Source organism: Balaenoptera acutorostrata, chromosome 3, assembly GCF_949987535.1.
Source record: "Balaenoptera acutorostrata chromosome 3, mBalAcu1.1, whole genome shotgun sequence".
In the NCBI taxonomy this organism is placed as follows: Eukaryota; Metazoa; Chordata; class Mammalia; order Artiodactyla; family Balaenopteridae; genus Balaenoptera; species Balaenoptera acutorostrata.
The window spans coordinates 103,764,530-103,788,884 of record NC_080066.1 but is presented as its reverse complement, the minus strand read 5'-3'; the positions used below and the strand labels follow the sequence as shown (position 1 = coordinate 103,788,884).

General features: G+C 38.9%; 2 protein-coding genes across 5 annotated transcripts in view; both read left to right on the top strand.

Annotated features, from left to right (window-relative positions):
* Positions 1–24,355, top strand: part of SLC12A6 (solute carrier family 12 member 6) — an 89,007-nt gene that overhangs the window by 32,707 nt on the left and 31,945 nt on the right. For 3 of the 4 annotated variants that reach the window (XM_007180455.2, XM_057542891.1, XM_007180457.2), the window contains one exon: positions 13,211–13,255. The exons of the other annotated variant lie outside the window; for it this stretch is intronic. In XM_007180455.2, the coding sequence (XP_007180517.1) occupies positions 13,211–13,255 (45 nt within the window). The remainder of the gene's footprint in view (positions 1–13,210; positions 13,256–24,355) is intronic. 4 annotated transcript variants of the gene reach the window in all.
* On the top strand, positions 19,293–20,118 carry LOC103003689 (retinitis pigmentosa 9 protein-like). Its single transcript, XM_057544583.1, has 2 exons — positions 19,293–19,311; positions 19,380–20,118. The coding sequence occupies exons 1-2, from the start codon at positions 19,293–19,295 to the stop codon at positions 20,027–20,029; spliced, it is 669 nt and encodes a 222-aa protein (XP_057400566.1). The 3' UTR covers positions 20,030–20,118.

Below are 24,355 nucleotides of genomic sequence, written 5' to 3'. Positions count from 1 at the left end.
CATTCTGCTTTTTGATAAACTACCCATCCTTCAAGATTTAGCTCAGTTATCCCCTTGACACCATCCCTGATCACCACTTTATTTTGTTTTCCTTCCTTTTTGATTCCCACAGTATTTGTACCTATACTATAACAATTATTTTTATTTTCATAATTATTTACATATTTCTTCTCAAATTCTTGAGAACAAAGGGTTACTCTTTTGGTATCTGTAGTGCCTAGCACAGCACCTGACATAGAGTAAGCATTCAGAGTATTGGTTGAACTAATACTAGTAATAACAACCACCTAGAGACAGAGCATGCTAGAGATGCGTGTTAGCACATGGATAAACTACAGTGGCTTAGTAATGATCATGCCTGCTGATCTCTGATAAATCTGGCATTCATTTCATTTGCATATTGCATTCTTATTTTCTTACCTAAAATACCACTTTTATTTTTAGACTTCCACACAGAGAATTTTAGTTGTTTTTCATCTCCCTTAGATGTCAAAACTTTTCCTGATAGGACCCAACCCTTCCAAGACGATCCCAGACATGTGCCGTGTTTATTCCTCTCCTATGATTTTGAGTTCTCCATGATTTTTAAGGTTTTTAAAAGTTTTACTTAAAGCTCCTACTGCCTCAATCCATGTTGCTCTTCTCCTTTGGACCCTTGCAGCACTAAAGGCAATACCACAGGTTATCAGCTCTACCACATTGGGCAAATCATGTCTGTTTTCTGAGCTAGTTTCTTCTGGAACATGGGAATAATTCTTCCTCACAGGGTTGCTGTGCAGGTTTGGTATGATGATAGTAGGAAAATTTCCCTAAATTGAGTCACTTAGAGACTATCTTTATAATCTTTCCATTTTTATGTATCATTTTTGCATTCTTTTTTTTCCTACACTGTCAGTGCTTTTCTGCTTTCCTTTATATAAGAAACTTCATCACCAAATGAAATACCAGCAGTGCTTGCCACTCTATAAATAAAATACAAACTAAAAATAGATGTAATATAAATGATTTTAATCTTGCTAGATACTGTTGCCAAGCAGAGGCTCTGAGCCTGTTAAAAAAGAGATCATTGAGTTTTGAAGAGATGTTACAGATATTCTAGAACAGACATAAGAAAATTCTATTTGATAAACTGCTTCAACTCCCAGGTAACAGGGTTAATGGTAGGGGTGTAGGGAGAAGGTGGAATCACATCCTGATAATCTAAAATCACAGTTATAAAAACCTACCAAGATGTTTAGAACAAATGATTTTAATAAACTTTTAGTGTAAAATTATGATAAATATTTATGAATGCTTGTATTCTTACAGAAGTAATCAAAATATAAAAATAACAAAAGTGAAATAGTGTGGTTACTAAACTTTTTCAAATAGTAAAAATGGAACCATATTTACCATCCTAGGTAGGTGATCTTTATCTCTTCCTAATATCTCTACCCTTTCAGCCCTGACTCCGTCCATAACTGCATGGGCTTCGCTTTACTTTCTCATGCCCAGAGTGGGGGAGGGGTTCTTTTATAGTTTTTAAATTTAATTTGTTTATTTATTTATTTTTGGCTGTGTTGGGTCTTTGTTGCTGCGCACGGGCCTTCTCTAGTTGCGACGAGTGGGGGCTACTCTTCGTTGCCATACGCAGGCTTCTCATTGCAGTGGCTTCTCTTGTTAAGGAGCGTAGACTCTAGGTGCGCAGGCTTCAGTAGTTATGGCATGAGGGCTCAGTAGTTGTGGCTCAGAGGCTCTTGAGTGCAGGCTCAGTAGTTGTGGTGCACAGGCTTAGTTGCTCTGCGGCATGTGGGATCTTCCCGGACCAGGGGTCGAACCCGTGTACCCTGCATTGGCAGGCGGATTCTTAACTACTGTGCCACCAGGGAAGTCCCTCTTTCATAGTTTTTTATATTGAATTTGACTCTTCCACCAGATTAGGAGCGTCTTAATGTCAGGAAATATACTCATTCTTTTATTCCTCACAGTATCTAACAGTTTTAGGTGTCTTTAAAACTTACTGAATTAAATTATTATTGTTTGTTTGAGTTGAAGTCATTAATAAACTTGAATGGGGAATGTAGTACAGGCACTCTTGGGTAATTACTATTGTAATTATCTTATCTAAAAATCTCAAATCATGTGTTAATGCATATTTAGTCCAAACTATAAATGTATCAAATTTTGAAATAAGTTGGGTGAATCAAACTATTAATACCATGTGCCTATACAATTTTAAGCCAGTGAACCCAAGGGTTCACCCACATTACTTCTATATTTTCCTCAGTACTATTGTACAATTGCAGAATGTTTAAAGTTCCAAGAAATATCTCCAGCTACCTAAATTCTAATTTTTACCGTGATTATTTGCAGCACTGCAATTTTTATTATTTCTCTTGAGGCTCATTCCATGGCTCATCTCAGTTATCTTTATAATTAAAATTTAATGTGTATCTACCGTCTCTAATCCTCACAGTAATTTTCGGTGGTGTAGTTTTATTCCTGTTGCATAGATAGTAAATTAAGGCTAAGAAATTATATCATTTTCCCAGAGTTACGTGAATAACATGTGGTAGAGCTGGGATCTCACCTGAGCTTTATCTGCTTCCAAATCCTGTGTTGTCTTTTCTTTATGCCTCGTGTTTTCTCCGGGACAGCTGCACAGCTATCACAGAGGGCCTCTTTTCACCACCTGCATTACTCATCACCAGCACTGCTCTTCTCCCAGTCTTCCACAGCTCAGAAAATGGCATCTCTGTTCATCTAATTGCTTTGGAAAAAACTTTGACTCCTATCTTTCTCCTCTACCCCATATCCAGTCCATCAGCATACTAATCTTGTGAATCCTTCCACTGAAACATACCCAGCATCTAATCACTTCTCAGCACCTCCACTACCACCGAGCTGATCCACACTACCATTATCTTTTCTGGGACCATTGTGAAAGCCTTCTGACTATTTTCTACCTCCTCACTTGCCTCCTGCAATCTATTCTCCAGACAGCAGCTAGAGTGGTCACGTTAAAACATAAATCAAAACCTTCCAGTGGCTTTTTAGCTCACTCAAAGGAAAATGGTAAGTCCCTACTATGTCCTACAAGGCCCCATATGATCTGTGCCCCTCCGCCAACACACACATTCATCTCTTATCCCACATCTTCTCACTTTTACCTTGCTCATCTGTTTGGTAACTTCGCTTCCTTGCTGTTTATTGAACAGGCCAACATGTACCTGCTTCAGGGTCTTTGCACTAACTGTTCCCTCTGCCCGCAATGTTCTTCCTACAGGTATTTGTATGGCTAGAGGCCTCACTTCAAGTTTCTGGTCAAATTATCACATTAGCTGAGAGACCTTTTTTAGATTCGGTGTCTAAACTATAAATAGGCACACAAACCATGCCCCCACTAATCCTCTGTCTTCTTACTCTGCTTTTCTTTTTTGTTTTATAACTCTTATTACTCTTTTTTTTTTTTTTTTTAAATTTATTTATTTATTTATTTATGGCTGTGTTGGGTCTTCATTTCTGTGCGAGGGCTTTCTCTAGTTGCGGCGAGCGGGGGCCACTCTTCATCGCGGTGCGCGGGCCTCTCACTGTCGCGGCCTCTCTTGTTGCGGAGCACAGGCTCCAGACGCGCAGGCTCAGTAGTTGTGGCTCACGGGCCCAGTTGCTCCGCGGCATGTGGGATCTTCCCAGACCAGGGCTCGAACCGGTGTCCCCTGCATTGGCAGGCGGATTCTTAACCACTGCGCCACCAGGGAAGCCCACTCTTATTACTCTTAACACGTATGTTGTTTGTTTATTGTTTGTCTCTTCCCCACTAACATGTAAGCTCTTTGATGGCAGGGATATTGTTACTGCATTTCTAGTAATTAGAACAGTGTTTCACATGTAGAAGGTGCTCAAAAAATATTTACTGAGTAAAAATATGAAAAGAACTACAAATTTTAAAGTAAAATGGACATTAGCTTCGAAAACTAACTCATGAGCTCTCGTTCCAGAAGATATCATCAACCTCTCAGCTTTCACCACCTTCACTACAGTCATGATCATATCTTTCTAAGATTTCTGCAGTAGACTGCTGTTTGTTTCCCCCATGTCTGCTCTTGCTCCCTCCACAATCCACTCTTCAGCCAACAGTCTCCATCTTCTGAAAGGTTAATCAGACCTATCATGCTGCTATTGAAAACCTTCCAACTATTTCATATCATTTTTAGGGTAAACTTCACACTCTTTACCATGGTCTGCAATACTGCAAGATGTATCTGCTACCTAATTTGCTAACCTTTCTTTCTTTCTTTTTTTTAAAATCGCTTTCCTACTCACTGTGTTTTAGCCACGTTAATGTTTCCCAAACACGCCAAGCTTATTCCCATTCTAGGGCCTTTGTGTAGCTACTCTTATGCCCTGATCAGTCTTTGTCCAGATCCTCACATGTTTGTCTCCTTTACATACCAGTCTCATCTTAAAGGTTACCTCCTCAGAAAGATGTTCCCTGTGTACCCAATCCAAAATAGCCTCTCCAAAAAGAAAAAAATAAGTAAACAAAATAGCCTCTCCATTCACTCTCCTTGATTTTGGATTAGTGTTATAAAGAAAAGAATCTTGATTATTAATTTTCTTTTATTCTTTTTTTAAAATTAACTTTTATTGGAGTATAGTTGATTGAAATGTTGTTAGTTGCAGGTGTACAGCAAATTGAATCAGTTATACATATACATATACCCACTCTTTTTTGGATTCTTTTCCCATATAGGTCATTGCAGAGTATTGAGTAGAGTTACCTGTGCTATACAGTAGGTTCTTATTAGTTATTTATTTTATATATAGTAGTGTGTATATGTCAATCCCAAGCCCCCAATTTATCCCTCCCCCGCTTTCCCCCTTGGTAACCGTAAGTTTGTTTTCTACATCTGTGACTCTATTTCTGTTTTGTAAATAAGTTCATTTTAATTTTCTTTTATACTTTATCTTCCCATATCTGTGTGAGAATAGGACATTTGTCTTTTTTTACTTACTGCTCTATCCCTAGCACATAGAACAATGCCTGGGACTTATTAATCACTCAAATATTTGAACTGATGGATGGTTGAATGAAACTTTATAATAGTCATCTGGGGCCCTTCATAAATCTGCAGAATCTCAGCCTCCTCCCATGAGATCAAGTCGTTAGGGTTAGTTATGTGACCCAGGGATTTGTAGTTTAACAAATATTCTAGATGATTCTTTTGACTAGGCAAATCTGGAAAATACTGATTTAATGGGAGTATTACAGAGTGAATGAATGAGTAAATGGAAGTGATGGTTCAGGGAGTTCTCTTTTAACCTTAGTATATTGATGTGAATTAGTTGAACATTTCCCAAAGTGTATACCATAGAACACTAATTACACAAGATGTTTGGTGAAAAGCAAGGTATCTCTTCTGATATATTTAGGAATGCTGAATATTATATTCTTCTTTGGAGATTAGTTAGGTAGCCATTAGCATATTGGAGGGTCTGAGAAATTAAACATTATAGAAATCTACTTGACTATTAAATAGATTTGCCAAATTTACTTAACATTCCTGCTCCAAATCATTTTCTTCCCAAACCCCTATTAATAATAAGGAATATGCACCATACATGAAGTACAGTCCATGGTTCAGTGCTGCTACCCCTGCTTATTCTCTCCTTGGGTAGCTGTCTACACAAATCATTTACATGGCAGATAGTTTGGACTAAACTATAAATCCCAGCAGAAACTATCTTTTTTGTTTTAATTTTATTTATTTATTTTTAAAAATTTATTTATTTATTTATTTATGGCTGTGTTGGGTCTTCGTTTCTGTATGAGGGCTTCCTCTGGTTGCGGCAAGTGGGGGCTACTCTTCATCGCGGTGCGCGGGCCTCTCACTATCGCGGCCTCTCTTGTTGCGGAGCACAGGCTCCAGACGCGCAGGCTCAGCAATTGTGGCTCACGGGCCTAGTCTCTCCACGGCATGTGGGATCTTCCCAGACCAGGGCTCGAACCCGTGTCCCCTGCATTGGCAGGCAGATTCTCAACCACTGCGCCACCAGGGAAGCCCAGAAACTATCTTTTTTTGACAGATACGTCTAAATACCTTTTAAAAATTATATTCCTATTATATTAAAAGTTCAAATAAGGATCTTTCGACTTCCCTTTATGGGGTAGGCTTGAAGCATAAATAACTAATGATTTAATAACTTTTTGTATGCAGTGCTTTACATTTCCATCTTATTGCTTAATTACTTTGCCTAAAATTGCCTGATTTTCTTCACCCATCTATTTACTTAAACCCAGTTACTCACATGTGAATTTTCTTAGGTCTGTCTAGTTTCATTGCAGTCAGTTCAAAATCTATGTAAGGAGGATAAGCTTTTCCGATTTTACCTTATTTCAACTTGTTTTCCCTCTTAAGTTTCCCACCAAAATTAAAACCTACTCATAATAGAGAGGCAGAATCTAATAAATGTGAATGTTAGAGTAATTGTATTTGGTTCCATCTTTAATCATCTTTGCCTAATTCCGAGTCACAATGGCTTCTTAAGATGCTGCTTTGGTTTTTTTAAAGTTGGAGTCCAGAAAATTAGAAATGTGGTAAGACTAGTGATTTCAGGTATTTGGTATCTTTCTTTCTTTTTAAATTTTATTTATTTATTTATTTATTTATTTATTTATTTATTTATTGGTTGCGTTGGTTCTTCGTTGCTGCACGTGGGCTTTCTCTAGTTGTGGCTCGCAGGCTCTAGAGCGCAGGCTTAGTAGTTGTGGTGCACCGGCCTAGTTGCTCCACAGCATGTGGGATCTTTCCGGACCAGGGCTCAAACCCGTGTCCCCTGCATTGGCAGGCGGATTCTTAACCACCGCACCACCAGGGAAGTCCTGGTATCTTTAAATAGTTTTTGTAGTATGTCTAGATAATATAGACAGTAGCATAATAAGCTAATTGTCCTGATATATATGCCCTTGGTCATGCCTACTTCTTTTTCTAAATGTTTAGGCAACTGTTTCCACTTTTGATTGCATTATTTTAATGAAATTACTGATCTATCTTTAATGAAGACTTAAACCTTTTACACTGAGTTTTAGATGCAAGATATAGGCTAGCTTTATTTGCTTCAAATTCTCTGCCAAGAATAGTAGATGAAGTGATTATCAAAGGAAATTCAGAAAAAGACTATTGCTATGGGGAAACTAAGGAAGATAATAAGGCTCTTCAGAAAAACTTTTTTTTTTTTTTTCAGAAAAACTTTTTATAGAGGCAGTTTTGCAAGTGAATACCACCCACAATCATTTTTTTCTCTCTGTGCTCCAAGGCACATGGCAAGAAATTAAATAAAATCTCTGTTCTTTACCGTTTGCCCAGGATAAACTAAATATATTGAGCAAGTGCCCATTTTGTAAAACTACCATATCATTACTGTTACAAGGAAATAGTTTCAGTTCATTTTTCCGATGGCATTTACCTGTTGTGAAAAGGTGTTATGTTTCTGTTTTTAATTTGAACTACCATTTTGCCTGTAGAGTATCACAGGCTTTTGTATATAATCTGGTTGTATTATGACCTAGGAGTGGCTTAATTTAGGAAGGCCATCAAAGGGTTAAAATAGTCACATTATTGGCACATTGTTCCCATTACAGGAAGTAATTTGGTTAAAACAGGTATCCTTTTGAGTAATATTTAGGACAACTCCCAGTATTAGGCAAACTTGGGTGTGCGCTCATTAGTGACACAGGCAGGAAAAATGTTAAATGGGAGAGTTCAGACATAGGACAACAGAAAGGTGCCCAGACACATCTCAGAGCACTGTTATCACGCTGAATACACAATTTGGATTGCAGCCCAGAAACGCCCTTCAACTTAAACCCATTTACCCATTGTGATTTTTTTATAGGCATGGCTAGTTTCATCCTGGTGGGTTCATGACCTTAAATTTGCCCTTGTTTCAGCTTTTACATGTATTAATGAAGCATTTATTTGCAGGTCCTTGAGGTTAGTCTTCATATAACCAAATAAGTATCAGGTAAAGATTGCCCTGCGTTCCTTTAATTATTAATAAATGAAAAAACTTGTGAGGAACTATACAGTAGACTTATTTCTACTCATCTCAAATATAGTCGCCCCTTGGAATCCAGGTGGGTTTGGTTCCAGGACGTCCCCCCGCACCCTTGAATACCAAAATCCGCAGATGCTCAAATCCCTTATATAAAATGGCATAGTACGGTAGGCCCTCCAAATCCATGGGTTCCACACCCCCGGAAACAGAGGACTGACTGTATAGGAGGGTGTTCAAGGAAGAGTCCTGGCTTGACTAGAAAATGCACATACATCATGTATGCACAGCTCAGAAGGCAAGGAAATATATAGTAAAGAAGGTGGTAATTCTGGGCTTCCCTGGTGGCGCAGTGGTTAAGAATCTGCCTGCCAATGCAGGGGGACATGGGTTCGAGCCCTGGTCCGGGAAGATCCCACATGCCGCAGAGTAACTAAGCCCATGCGCCACAACTACTGAGCCTGCGCTCTAGAACCCGTGAGCCACAACTACTGAGCCCGTGTGCCACAACTACTGAAGCCCACGCTCCTAGAGCCTGTGCTCCTCAACAAGAGAAGCCACTGCAATGAGAAGCCCGCGCGCCGCAACTGGAGAAAAGCCCTCACGCAGTGATGAAGACCCAATGCAGCCAAAAATAAATAAATAAATAAATAAAATTTTTTAAAGATAGTAGCCCTGAAAAAGTTAATAAAAGAAAAAAAAAAAGAAGATGGTAATTCTTTTTAAGAAAAAAAGTCATTTATATACCCCCCTCTAAAATCATACCTATTCTGTCTGAGTTATCTGAGATGTTTTTCTGTTTTTTTTCATAGATACATTCCCTGGCAATTCCAGATAACTTGTTTTAGGCTATTGTACTTTATTTTAGAGCAAGAAAAATTAGAATTACAGAGTATTGAGAAACACGAACATAGGTTCTCAAACATAAAGACTGTATCTCCAACCTTTCTCTTTTGTCAGTAGTGTGATATGTCTTTGGTCACTCATTAACCCAAGCATTCTTCTCAACTTTAGATGTTAAAATCCAAGGTTCTCAACTTTGTTCTGAAAGCACACCTGAGAGATAAAGCCATTCCCATTAGTGACAGTATCTGGGAATCAGAATCTTGAGAAGGATATAGTTTTAGGGAGAAGAATAGATGATGCTGATAACTCTTCTGCAACTTTGCCTTTGGAATCACTAGAGTAGATCTAGATGATGACCAAGTTTCTTCTGGTTCTGAAATTATATGATTCTTTCTGTACTCTTCCTTTCATGTTATTATGTACCTGTTTCTCTATAATGATAGGGCCCAATTTTCCCCCTACATGAGGGGGCGGAGAGAGAGAGCCATCTAATACATTAACATGCTATAGAACTGTTAGTCCTACTTTTGTCTTATGTTCAAGAACAACCCATATTCTTTATTTAGATAGGAAATAAAACTAGTTTAAATTAAAAACTGGGAATTCACTTTCCTAGTATGTTGGGGAAAATATCTTTTAAAAATTTGGAATTTCTCTTTTTTAAAACCAAATTAAGATGAAGAAAATCTTCTAAAAATATATCATTAAATGCTCACATAGCATTTAAAACTTTAGTTGTAGGAATCAGGTTTTTACCTTATTTCTTCCACTATAATATAGACTATATACATCAGAAATCAGAATTTGTTTAGTATTCTGATTGGTTCTTTCTGTCTGGGATGCTTAAAGTGTTTAATTTAATTATATTTATATATTTTATATTTAGAAACACCATGGAAAATGTTATTTGAATTTTGTTTCAAATAGTAATTTTTTATCTTTTTTATATCTTGGACCTCTTTGGCAGTCTTTAAACCTGCTTAAAGCTAGCAGCCCCTCTAATAACTACCATAATTTCAAAGTAGTGTGGAACCTAAAAGATATTATGAGATATATGCAACAACTATAATGTGATAGGAAAATATCAGATATTTGTTGTTGACAAAATCACTGGTACTTTTATGTAATTTGTTGCCTACATCATATTTGGAGAAAATACTAAACTTCAATTAGAGGTTAGTGAAAATGAGGATGTAATTTTTTTCCCATTGTTCATAGACCCCCCCAGTCTAAAATTATTTTTATTCCTTAAACACATTCAAGGAATCCAGATGTAATCCTCAGTATCTCAAGAGATTTACTCTTTTTTTAAAAATTTATTTATTTATTCATTTATTTTTGGCAGCATTGGGTCTTTGTTGCTGCGTGTGGGCTTTCTCTAGTTGCGGCGAGTGGGGGCTACTCTTCGTTGCAGTGTGTGGGCTTCTCATTACGGTGGTTTCTCTTGTTGAGGAGCATGGGCTCTAGGCGTGCGGGTTTCAGTAGTTGTGGCACGTGGGCTCAGTAGTTGTGGTTCACGGGCTCTAGAGCACAGGCTCAGTAGTTGTGGCGCACGGACTTAGCTGCTCCGTGGCATGTGGGATCTTCCCAGACCAGGGCTTGAACCCGTGTCCCCTGCATTGGCAGGCAGATTCTTAACCACTGCGCCACCAGGGAAGCCCAAGATTTACTCTCTGAGGAGAGTGCAGCTCAGAGTCTTTTCCATATTTAGCCCTTAATGCTTTCCAAGCCTTTAAAATAAGCAAGTGGTTGGTCGTTAAATGGCGACTGTCAGTATCTCTTGGATTAGGAACTTGGTTTATTGTCACTAATTTTATTATAGATTACTGAAGAAAGAGATATTTATAAAAGCCAGTTTAGTCATTTTATCTTAAAGTCAAATCAGAACATATCTGCTAGTAGTAATGAGTGCTTTACTTATGTCTTGACTTGCTACTGCTATGGCCACATGTTCCTTTGTCATTAAAAAGAAAATGTAATTCATGTCATAGGCCCTGAATCATCCTTCTACTTTATGGAACTAATATTGCTTGGCCAAATTTATGTGATTATTTGTTTAACTTTTTATTGTAGTAAAATATATATAACACAAAATTTGCCATTTTAACCATTTTTTAGTGCACAATTCAGTGACAGTAATTATATTCACGATGTTGTACAACCATTACCACTATTTCCGAAATTTCTCATCACCCCAAACAGAAACTCTGTTCTCTGTTGACCTAAATAAAGAGGTAAACTTGAGGCAAGCTGGAAAAGATGAATTTATTCAGGAATAGCAGAGGAATTGCAATTTGGGGCAAGCAAACTGTAGCAAGCTACAGGTGAGTCTGGTGAAAGTTTGGGGTAGGTTGTATTTATGGTCAGGGAATGTAAAGAGGGGAGAGTTCAGTTTGAGTCAGTTAAAATCAAAAACAAACAGAGACCAGCCTTGAAAACTTCCTGAGCAGACAGAATCAGTCTAGTCACACAAACAAAGCTCAGTTCAGCCCACTTTGTGAGACTAACCCAACCTGGGCCATCTCTTATTCATGCTTCTGGCAAAACTTACCAAGTTTGATATGAGACAACCTCTGATCAACCCCCCCATCATCTGAGAAAATTTTGTTTCTATGAATCAGGCATTTATGGGAAATCAGCCTCTTAGTTCAGTTTTGTCTTCCTGAGGGCACATGGATGAGACTCGCCATTTTATATCCTCCAGTTCTATTTTAGAAAAATTTTTTACAACTTATTAAGCAATAACATCCCACTCCCCATTTCCCCCCCGCACCCCCCAGCCCCTGGTAACCTCTAACCTACTTTCTGTCTCTATAAGTTTGCCGATTTACCTTTACTAGATATTTCATATAAATGGAATCATACAGTATTTGTTCTGCTTCTGGCTTATTTCCCATAGTGTGATATTTTCAAGGTTTATGCATGTTGTAGCATGTATCCGAACTTGATTCCTTTTTATGGCTGAATAATATCCCATTGTATATATATATATATATCTTCTTCGACTTACAGTAGGGTTACGTCCTGATAAACCCTTCCTAAATTGAAAATATTAAGTCGAAGTGCATTTACTACACGTAACCTACTGAACGTCATAGCTTAGTCTAGCCTACCTTAAACATGCTCAGAACACTTATATTAGCCTACAGTTGGGCAAAATCATCTATCACAAAGACTTTTATAACAAAGTGTTGAATATCTCATGTAATTTATTGAGTACTGGAAGCAGAGAACAGAACGGTTGTAATGGCTGTTTATCCTCCTGATTAAGTGGCTCACTGGGAGCTGCGGCTCGCTGCGCTGCCCAGCATCACAAGAGAGTATTGTACTGCAAACCACTAACCTAGGAAAAGATCAAAATTCAAAATCCAGGGACTTCCCTGGCGGTCCAGTGATTAAGACTGTGCTTCCAAAGTGAGAGAGTGGCGTGGACATATATACACTACCAAACGTAAAATAGATAGCTAGTGGGAAGCAACCGCATAGCACAGGGAGATCAGCTCTGTGCTCTGTGACCACCTAGAGGGGTGGGAGGGAGGGAGATGCAAGAGGGAAGAGATATGGGAACATACGTAACTGATTCACTTTGTTATAAAGCAGAAACTAACACACCATTGTAAAGCAATTATACTCCAATAAAGATGTTAAAAAAAAAAAAAAAAAGACTGCACTTCCACTGCGGGGTGCAAGGGTTCGATCCCTGGTTGGAGAAATGAGATACCGCATGCTGTGTGGCGCAGCCAAAAAAAAAAAAAAAGTATATATGTGTATACATATGTGTGTATATATATATATGTATACATATATGTGTATATATACACACACACATACATGTGTGTGTATATATACACACATGTATGTGTGTATATATTCACAATCCAAAGTATGGTTTCAACTGAATGCATATTGCTTTTGCACCATCATAAAACCGAAAAATCTTAAGTCAAACCATCTTATCAGGGACCATCTGTACCACATTTTGTTTATCCATTCATCTTTGGAGGACACTTGGATTATTTCCACCTTTTGACTGTTGTGAATAATGCTGCTGTAAACATTGTTGTACAAGTATCTGAGTCCCTGTTAGCAATTTTTTTGGGTGTATACCATGGGTCACATTGTAATTCTGTTGTTTTATTTTTTGAGGAAGCTGTGGGATTATTTTTTTATAATAGTTCTATTTTTAATATCCTTATTTTAATGTTTCTTGAGCATCATAAATTTTTTTTTTTTTTGCTTATTTCCTTGGTTGACTTTTGTTGCTGATTTTTAAGAAATTATTTGTTTTGATCATTCATTTTTCTTTTCTTTTCAATTGTTTGTTTTTCAGACCCGAGTCAGAACTCCATCACAGGGGAGCACAGCCAGCTGTTAGGTATAGTATTCCTGTGGGAACTGACTTTCTCTAAAGTCACCCTTTTCCTGCTTATACTAAGAGACATTACTCCCTTCTCTAATTCTATTTTCTGTACCCATTTTCTACTTTTCACTCCTCAGCTTTTTTTCTTGCTGTTTCTATTCCCAACTTGGTAAGTTTTAGGAATCTACTTCTGCAGTTGATTGTGAAGACTCAATTTAGTTACATTAAAAAGTAATTTTACATGGTCTGTGGTTTAAAAAAAGGTCTGTAAGAGTTAGAGCTTCTTTTTTCCAAGATAATTTTGAAAAGAAGATATAATATTCTATAATATCTTGTGATCACCTTCATTTTCATTCCTGAAAGCACGACATTCAGCGAGCCGAAGAAATTGATGTTCCAGTCCTTATCTGTGAAATAAATTATGGAAATGAATTGATTTCTTCTAGGTATCACTTATTTAAATTGCACTAAGCTTGTAATTTGACAAGAATTCCACATCTCAGAACTGATGAGTTTTTTAAATATAAAAATAAAACATACTCTGGTGAGGAATTCAGACAATACAAAAAGTACATATAAAAAAAAGGAAAGGTCTTCTAAAGTATGTCTTCTCCCCACAACCTCACTTCTACTCCCCCAAGGTACTTGCTATTGACACTTTCTTGTGAATTCTTATAGAAATTTTTTATTACACATTTTTATATTATATACTCTATCTTTCTTCCTTTTTCTATCAGTGGAGTTATACTATACAGACTGTTCTGTGATTTCCTTTTTTTCACTTAATATTTTATCTTGGACATTCCATATCAGTACATAAAGATTTGCCTCATGTCTTTGTTTGTAGTAGAATAGAATTTCATTTATTCCTACACTGTAATTTTATTCATGAGCATTTAAGTTATTTCAAGGTGTTTTACTGTTACAAATTATGTTGCAATGAACATCTTGTGCATATATCCTTGCATTCTCATTGCCAGTATATTTTTAGGATAAATTCCTAACAGTGGGATTCCCTGGTCAAAAGGTATATATATTTTCAAGAAGATATATCAACTTATACCCACCAATGAAGAATGTGGAAGCATACGCAGCTCCCTATCATCAAAAGTAGATATTATCAATCTTAAAATTTTTTCTTTAACTAGTAGGTGAAAATGGCATCTCTAGTTCTTATTTGTACCTCTTTAATTATGAGTGAGTTAAGTACTTTTAAATATATTAACAGCTATTTCATGTGTCTTTTGATTTGATGTTTACTTTGATTTATGCATTGTTGAACTTTTGATGGTTAGAATATATGCAGAGCAGCTGTGGGAAATATAAGCTATCAAAAAGTCCAAAATAGAGAAAGTACTTGACTTGTTTGCTTATTATAGGTTCAGAGTATTAGTTGAAGAAACTGGGATACTCCTTTTTTGCTCTTTCTATGTTAAAGACTTAAGTTTCTGGTCTTAATTCTCATTCCTTTGAGTGAGTTTATGTGCTGGAACACTGACACCATAGGCACTCAATAAATATTTGTTAAGTAAATGGTTTGACATGAACACGTAGCTAGAATTGTGATCACCAGGGTCTTAGCTTTGTGGTATTGAGGCTGTCACTATTCTCTTTTTTATATATATATATTTTTTTTTTAATTTATTTATTTATATTATTTATTTATTTTTGGCTGCGTTGGGTCTTCGTTGCTGCGCGCGGGCTTTCTCTAGTTGTGGTGAGCGGGGGCTACTCTTCATTGCAGTGCGCGGGCTTCTCATTGTGGTGGCTTCTCTTGTTGCGGAGCACGGGCTCTAGGCACGCGGGCTTCATTGCTCTGCGGCATGTGGGAACTTCCCAGACCAGGGCTCGAACCCGTGTCCCCTGCATTGGCAGGCAGATTCTTAACCACTATGCCACCAGGGAAGCCCCTCTTTTTTATATTTTTATATTGGATAGTTTATTTAAACTGTTCAGAATTCGTCTTCTCTGTATAAAAATTTCATATTTGGACCAGGAATGGTTAAGATTTCATAGAAAGATTTTGGTAGATTTCCCCCTACACTGTTAAATTGCTTCTGTCTCTGATACATGCCTGCTAGGTAGAGATGTTTGGAGAGTGGTTCATTGTCTGAGCAGGAACACGTGTGTAATGGAGGGAGGGAAGGACTTAGTTAATGAAATGGACAGTCAGAGGAGTTGGTACTGTTCCAGTGTTACTAAGCTGGGTTTTGTTTCCAATTAAGCACTTGTAGTAAAAGATAGTAGATTAACTAATTGTAGGCAAAAAAAAATAGTATGTGATCTTGAAGAATTCTCTCAGTCAGTATTAGGTAAAAACCCTAGTATTTACAAAGAGACTACTCCAGACATTAATCTCATTTGGCAACCTACAATTGCATTCACTTTTAAATAAACCTGGGGATTTATCCAGTTTAGGTAAGTTCATCCTGCTACCCTGTCTGTCTCCTAGGTTCATTAAGTCAAATTATATTCTCCTTTTTTCTCATGCTGTTAATAACTGGCATCCTCTGTCTCCCATCCTAAGTACATTTAACTACAGCCTCAAAATCCTTACTGGTTTATTTTTTATTTTTTAATCAATTTATTTATTTTTGGCCACGCCACGCTGCTTGTGGGATCTTAGTTCCCCCACCAGGGGTTGAACCTGTGCCCTCGGCAATGAACATGAGGCGTCCTAACCACTGGACCTCCAGGGAATTCCCTTACTGGTTTATTTTTAAAAATATGGAGTTTGCAAAAGAGTGAAAGATAATTTTTGTTATATTTTCTAATCATCATATAGTTCCTCAGAAAAAACTTTGGTAGCTTGAATTAAAATCTTGCCAGATTCTGTAAAAACCTCATTTAGGATAATTTGGCCCAGTAGTTGAAAAACTGCTTCAGTTGCCTTGCCTGCTAAAGGGAGTTTATAATAGGATCTTTTAAACCTTCTAAATGCTTTTCTTTTCCTGTCAGCAGAGTGAAGTTATTTTATTGTATCTACTGTTCCCACTGACTCATCAGATCTCTTGCAAAACTCAGGGTCAGGCTGAGGAGATGTATAGAAGGATGAAACTCAGTCATGATAAAGAATTAAGCTGTAGGCTTATGATTTATGAACTTTTATGTGTGTATGTGTATATAATTTTCAATCTAAAACATTTTAGAAAGCAAGCAAGCAAATGAACAGTGGGCGCTGGCATTTTTACAATTTTTACCAAACATTCAAGGAAAAATCATTTCACTCTTCTACAGTTTCTCTCAAGGAACAGAAAAACAAGTAAACACTCCCCAGCTCAGTTTGAGACTTGCATAACCTTGATACCAAAACTTAACAATGACAGTATGAGAACAGTATAGGCAAATTTTACTTATGAACACAGATACAAATATCCTAAATGAAATATTTGCAATTTGAATTAAGCAATATACAGTTGACCCTTACAATGTGAGTTTGAACTTCACTGGTCCTCTTATACTTGTATTTTTTTCAATAGTAAATCCTACAGTACTACACAGTCCCTGGTTGGTTGAACCTGCGGATGTAGAGGAGGAACCTCAGATACGGAGGGTCAACTATAAGTTATACTTCGAATAACCCCCAGCATTATTCAGGGGTCAACTGTATTTTTAAAAATTACTCCTGTGACCAGTTGGGTTTCTGCTAAAAATACATGGTTGGTTTATCATTAAAAATCAATTTATATAATTTAGTATATTAACATATTGAAGGAAAAACATCATATAATTATCTTAATAGATGCAGAAAAAGAATTTGATTTGAAACATATCCAGTATTTAAATTCATGAGTTCATAAAAAACTGGTCACCATTGGAGTATTCTAGTGAACCAATTTATTATTCTGAGAATTGGTCTAAAAGGAAAGAATGAAGTATTTATCTTGTTTTTAACTATACCAATGGGTAACCAAATAGTAAATTAGAGGGACTGTCTCTTTATAAAAATATTTCAGCTAATAAATTAAGGAAGAATAATAGAATATCACCATTTTGTAACCCCTCATAAATTAATGAATCTAAGCATTAATCATCAACAGTTGCTAGTATCTCAAAAAGAAAGACAACCAGATGACATGTATCTCCTGATGGAAGATCAAAATACCACTTTGAAGGTGTTTTCCTCCCTCCCCCATAAAAATACTGAATGTGGTTAAGCCTCTAGACCCAAACCATTTTATAGGAAATAGAAGAAAACAGAGCCACATGTTAAACAACATCACATGCATGCACATCAAAATGGAGACCATCAGAAACTTTACTGAACACATGACATAGGTTCTTCAACAAATAAATTGCAAAGAAAAAGAGAAAGCAGAAGACTTAATTGAGAGATACAGCAACCAGTTGTAACATGTGCCTCTTATTTGGCTTTTTTTTTTTTTTTTTTTTTTTTTTTTTGGCTGCATTGGGTCTTCGTTGCTGCACGCGGGCTTTCTCTAGTTGTGGCGAGCGGGGGCTACTCTTTGTTGCGGTGCACGGGCTTCTCATTGCGGTGGCTTCTCTTGTTGCAGAGCACAGGCTCTAGGCACGCGGGTTTCAGTAGCTGTGGTTCGCGGGCTGTAGAGCGCAGGCTCAGTAGTTGTGGCGCACGGGCTTAGTTGCTCCGCGGCATGTGGGATCTTCCCAGACCAGGGCTCGAACCCGTGTCCCCTGCATTGGCAGGCGGATTCTTAACCACTGCGCCACCAGGGTAGCCCTCTTATTTGACTTTTGATTCAAACTAAAAATCAAAAACATAATTTATAACATTTGAGACAACCTTTCATGTTCACTTAGTCACATAGTTCAGACCCAAACCTGCGCCAAGGGAGATTAAGTACACTTACTGCTCTTGTTCTGCCTATCTCAGACCAGCAAAGGCCATTAGACAAGCTCAGGAGTCTCAGGGAGGAATCTGAGGTTTATCTTAGCTAAGCCCAAGTTGTAGCGTAAGTGGTAATTGAAAAAAAGCAACATTATAGAAATAATAGCACCACAACAATAAAATGCTTATAAAAAGCATTTGGTATACCCTTTTTTGGCTTGCAAAAAAAGTATGCCATAACAAATGGAAATCTGAAATTTTCGGTAGAGCCAATGGCACTCCTGTCAGTTTTCGTTTGAATTGTACAATGAAACACCAGTAAGTTTCCCAATAATATCAGCATTATATGGTTGGTAAAATGAGAGAAAAGAAGCACAGTAGTGATCTGGTGGGCTGTTTAATTCAAAGCATTACTGAGGCCAGTCTCAGTAGGTATCCTCCGAAGGAATCTTAGGATTCTGGATAATTCTAAAACAGCCCTAGGATATGGGTTTGGTTTTTAGTTCTTGCAGAGTAAAGGTTATTTGCTATTCAGAAACCAGAATTTCCATTCCACTTGGGATTACCTGGGGTCATAGTAGTGACCCAGACTTCTGAAGGCTGTACATCTGAAGCAGCATGATTTCCAAGATATTCAGACCAAGAATTGATCCATGCCCTTCAGTATGACCACTCCTGATTTCATACCTGGTTGATCCATGCCTTTCTGATGAGAGCTTTGCTCCTTGCCTAGAAAACCCTGACCTTTCCTAATTGACCAGGAGCTCTATTGGACCCTCCCATTCCAAAACACCACCACAAGTAGACCCTGGGCAAGACAATCTGGAGGGCATCATTGGTTTCATAAATGCAGGCAAAGTCTCCAGGGACATTCTTCCACCCCCCACACCCCCCAAAATCAAGCAAGCAAGTGGAAGTTGGGCCAGAAACCTCCAGAACCAAAGTGTTTGAAAGTTAGGGTAGTTGCACCTGAAACTTGAGACTAGAGAAGCCCCAAACATAGAGGTTCCAGGGCTGCAGCAAGGGAAGCCAGAGCTGTGAGGAGGTGGCTTAGACCAGCGGGCAGTGGGATGGGGCAGGATAGTTATAAAGTCAGATTTTTATAGCAACAATATTACAGTGCTACTGAACAGCAGGGAAGTAGTATGCTGAAGCTGGGCCTCCTTTCCTCCTGTAACCCTCAAGAGGGATGAAGTGCTGTTGAGTCTGGGATATAACACTATTAAATGTCTAAATCAATGGAGGATGCAGGAAGATGAGCGTGGTACTCAGGAATGAAAGACTGTTTAAAGCGAAGGAAAACAAATAGTTGCTGATATTTTTAAAATGAAGGCTTCGCAGCCCCGCATGGGGCCGCAGTGTCGTCCCAGCCCGGGTGTGACGACTCAGGTGCCGGGGGTGCACGGTGGCCGCGGGAGCCTCCGGAGCAGGAGCTGAAGCAGTGGCGGCACAACGCACAGCAGCTGCAGCAGCTCAAGCACCTGGAGTCCTTTTATGAAAAACCTCCTCCTGGGCTTATCAAGGAAGATGAGACTAAGCCAGAAGACTGTATACCAGATGTCCCAGGCAATGAACATGCCAGGGAATTTCTGGCCCATGCACCAACCAAAGGACTTTGGATGCCACTGGGGAAAGAAGTCAAAGTCCTGCAGTGTTGGTGCTGTAAACGATATGGTCACCAAACAGGCGACAAAGAATGCCCTTTTTTTATCAAAGGCAACCGAAAGTTAGAACAGTTCAGAGTAGCACATGAAGATCCCATGTATGACATCGTACGAGAGAATAAAAGACATGAAAAGGATGTAAGGATACAACAGTTAAAACAGTTACTGGAGGATTCAACATCAGATGAAGATGGGAGCAGCTCCAGTTCCTCAGAATGTAAAGAGAAACACAAGAAAAAGAAGAAAGGAAAGCATAAGAAAAAGAAAAAACGAAAGCATAAGTCTTCTAAGTCAAATGAGAGTTCAGACTCAGAATGACAAGAGCTTGACTTGTTCAACATTCTCTTCTCAAAAATCAAACACTGTGGCCAAAGATCAGAGGAATGTGGAATCAGAGAGGAATAGGAGAGAGAAACACCGAGAGAGGAGATTTGGTGTCACAGGTGTGAATTCTCACCTACCTTCCACTAAAGATGTGACCGCCACAGGAGAGTGAGTTGTATCTTGCCAGGTGCTAGCTCTGGACAGCAGCTGATTTCAGGCTGGAAAGCTTTTCTCATTGTTCTCCTCCCTGCAGATCACTGTGGGTCCTGATTCCTTAGAAATGCCTCTGGCAGGGTGGCCAGACTAAGGGAATCTCTGAGGAAGCTCCTCCAGGTGCTGCCACAGCTTCCACCCTCCATGGTGGGGCTACTTAATGCCCTTAGATTTCAGGCTTGACTTTCCTCTGTTGCTGAGGATAAAAGCTCATTATTTTATTTATTTAAAAAATACTCATTTATTTTTGAATCATAATAATATACTTACATGGTCCAAATTTAAAAGGTATATAAGGGGAATTCCTTGGCTGTCCAGTGGTTAGGACTTGGCGCTTTCACCGCCGTGGCCCAGGTTCAATCCCTGGTCAGGGAACTGAGATCCTACAAGCCACGAGGTGCGGTCAAAAAAAAAATTATAAAAGGTATATAAGGTTTAATCATGAAAAACTTTCCTCTTCTCTTCCCCAGCTACTGAGTTCCCTTTCCCAATGGCTACCCATTTTACCAGTTTCTTGTGAAGTCATACAGAAATGTTTTGTGTATCACAAGCAAACGTTCTTTCTCTTTTTTAACACATACTAGCATACCATACACATTTATCTGCATTGTTTTTTTCATTTTTTAAATCAGCAGTGTAAAGCATGTTGGTCTTTGCTGCCCACAGAAGTCTTGAGTTCATAAATCCCTGTCATGTTTGGTTGAGTTTTTTAGGGGGAAGGGCTACCCTATAATAACAATGAACAATCATGTCTTTAACTTCCTTAGCGCTTATTGCCATTGTCCCATGATTATTATTATCCCCAGAATAATTGATTCAGAAAACTTATAAGGATATAGGAGTTACTGTACTGAGTCAGCTACCCACATCCCCAAATATATCCTCATCCTGTTGGCTAAGCACAGCCTACACGAGAACTCCTGGCTTTGACTGCTGCAGCTGAGGCAGCTCAGCAGGTTGGGATGGTGCCTGCAGCTAGGAGAGGGCGTCTGTTCTTGCTGAGCCAAAGTGGAGCCAGATTTTGCTCATGAGCAAGTGTCTCCCCTCTCCACCAGAGTCTCTTGCTGTTTTCATCACTCAGGGTCCCAGGAACTCACTGTCCCCACTTCCTGCCTTTTTTCCTAGGGGTTGGATTCCCCCCTCTTTAAAGAATAACCAATGCGGGCCAGGCTGACTGCTTCCCAGTTCTCCTCAGTAACAGCTCCTAGTCTTGCCCTTGGAAAGTTTATCTCAATAACACAATTGGCTGGAATGGCCGAGGACTTGTTCTTCCTGAAAACCCTAAGTCCATTTAATTCAAGCAGTGCCTTACACTTATCCTTGGCATTTCTAGCTCAGCATGCAGCAGAAAATTCTCCTTCCAGGAATTTTCCTTCTCCTGCTGGAGTCCCATTCATGATAAACATATTCTATTACAATATGGAAGAATAATATCAATGATTCTTGAGCTTATGGTGCATTAAAATGACCTGGAGTGCTTTTTAAAACAGATTCCCGTGCCGTACTCCTAGTTTCAGAATTTCTGATTTATTGTACCAATTCTGGAACAGACTGTGGAATTTGCATTTCTAACAAGTTCCCAAATGATGCTAATGCTGCATCATTTGGGGACCAGATTTGAAGAACCACTGATCTAAATGTTTAACCTCTTACTAAAGCCTTTCTCCGCTTCCTGCTTTAACGGGAATCTCTCCATCCACTGTAACCCCTGCAAGTTAACTCCTGTCCCTTCTCCCTCACTCCAGGTTTCTCTGTCTTCTATTTCTGGCCTACAGTCTGTGGTCCATCAGTTAAGCCTGTTATCTCCCTTGACCTGTGGTTTTTTTGCCCAGCTTACCCAAAAGAACCTCATACCAAACTCCTCCTCCTCTGCTCTAATTCCCAGACTGCTGAGCCCATAACGCTGTCAATCAAATTCCTTCATCCTAAAACCTCTTTCCTCAAACTCAGTACTTTCTACTATTAAGGAAGTCAAAGAAAGCCACCAGACCTCCCTTTACCAAGGTATCTTATCAGCCTGCCATCATAGTTGTGGTAGGCGAAATTATAAAACAGCCCCAAGGTTTCCTACCAAACCTGTAGAACTGTTACTTTAAGGGATTTTACTCCCATGATTAGATTATGTTAAAAGATAGTTTGGCCTTTTAAGGGTGACTATTTGGGTTATCTGAACCAAATCACATGAGATTTTTTTTTTTATAAATTTGTTTTATTTTTATTTCTTTTTGGCTGTGTTGGGTCTTTGTTGCTGTGCGAGGGCTTTCTCTAATTGCGGCGAGCGGGGGCTACTCTTTGTTGCAGCGCGCGGGCTTCTCATTGCTGTGGCTTCTCTTGTTGCGGAGCACAGGGTCTAGGCGCTCGGGCGTCAGTAGTTATGGCTCGCAGGCTTCAGTAGTTGTGGCTCGTGGGCTCTAGAGCACAGGCTCAGTAGTTGTGGTGCACGGGCTTAGTTGCTCCACGGCATGTGGGATCTTCCCCGACCAGGGCTCGAACCCGTGTCCCCTGCATTGGCAGGCGGATTCTTAACCACTGTGCCACCAGGGAGGCCCTCACATGAGAATTTTAAAACCAGAGTTTTTTTTCTGGCAGGCAGCAAAGTATCCTACCCTGGCATTGGTTCCCACAGAAGTTTCTGCTCCAGTAAGTTTTGACTCTGTATCTGCCCATCTCTCTAATTTTGGGGTCAGCAGTTTGCCCTGTGACCTCAATTCTCTGATAGATTTAAGAAGATTTGATGATTAGTTTGTTCAGCTTTTTACTGGTTAGGACAGAGTGAAGACTTCTAATCTCTTTACATGCCAGACCAGAGACTGGAAGTTGATGGATATCGCTTTAAGCCACTACATTTGTGGTAATTAGTCCCTGCCCACATTTGGAAGATTCTTGAGGGCAGAGACCATCTTGTTTCATGTTGTAGTCTCACCTTCTAGCACAATGCGTCATGCATGGTGGTGTTCAGTGGGGTTTTATTAAAAGTATGGTTACATTTAAAAAAAAAAAAAAGGGGGCTTCCCTGGTGGCGCAGTGGTTAAGAATCCATCTGCCAATTCAGGGGACACGGGTTTGAGCCCTGGTCCGGGAAGATCCCACATGCCGTGGAGCAACTAAGCCCATGTGCCACAACTACTGAGCCTGTGCTCTAGAGCCCGTGAACCACAACTACTGAGCCCATGTGCCACAAGTACTGAAGCCCACACTCCTAGAGCCCGTGCTCCGCAACAAGAGAAACCACCGCAATGAGAAGCCTGCGCACCGTAATGAAGAGTAGCCCCCGCTCGCCGCAACTAGAGAAGAGCCTTCACGCAGCAGTGAAGACCCAATGCAGCCATAAATAAATAAATAAATAAATAAATAAATAAGAAGGAGTTAAACGGTAGATTAGAAACAGGTGAAGGGTGTTTGTGAACAAAAAAATACTACACCTAGACATATCTTAATGAAGCTGCAGGACACCTAAGAAAAGATTTTGAAAGCAGCAGAGAGAAAAAACAGATCATCAAAGGAACAACAGAATGATAGAATTCTCAACAAACAGATAACAAAACAAATAATGTCTTAAAGTATTTGCAAAAATTTTATTATCCTAGAATTGTGTTTAGCAAGACACTTGGAATTAAGGGGAAAATACAGACAATCGTAGATAAGTAAAAGCCAACAACGCTTTTTACCGCGAGACTTGCTCTAAGCTCTTGGTTTTCAACTAGGGACAATTTTGTCCCCCAAGGGATGTTTGGAAATGTTTGGAGACATATTTGATTGTCACTATTGGAGATGCTACTGGCATCTAGTGACTAGAGGCCAAGGATGCCCTTAAACATCCTAAAATGCACTGGACAATCCCCCACAACAAATAATTATATTATCTGAAATTTCACAGCACTGAGTTTGAGAAACCCTCCTCTAAAGGAATTCTAAAGAATGTACCTCAAGTAAAAGGAAAATGATCCCAGAAGACTAGTATTCTGAAATGTAACAAAGAATATTGAACAAATGAAATGGTAAATGTGGACCTTGACCCAAGTCAGTGTTGTCAGTATGAAATAATTTCAGTGTCTTATTTGTGTAGTTTAAAAAAAAAAAAAAAAGACTCCTGGAAATGCCGGATAG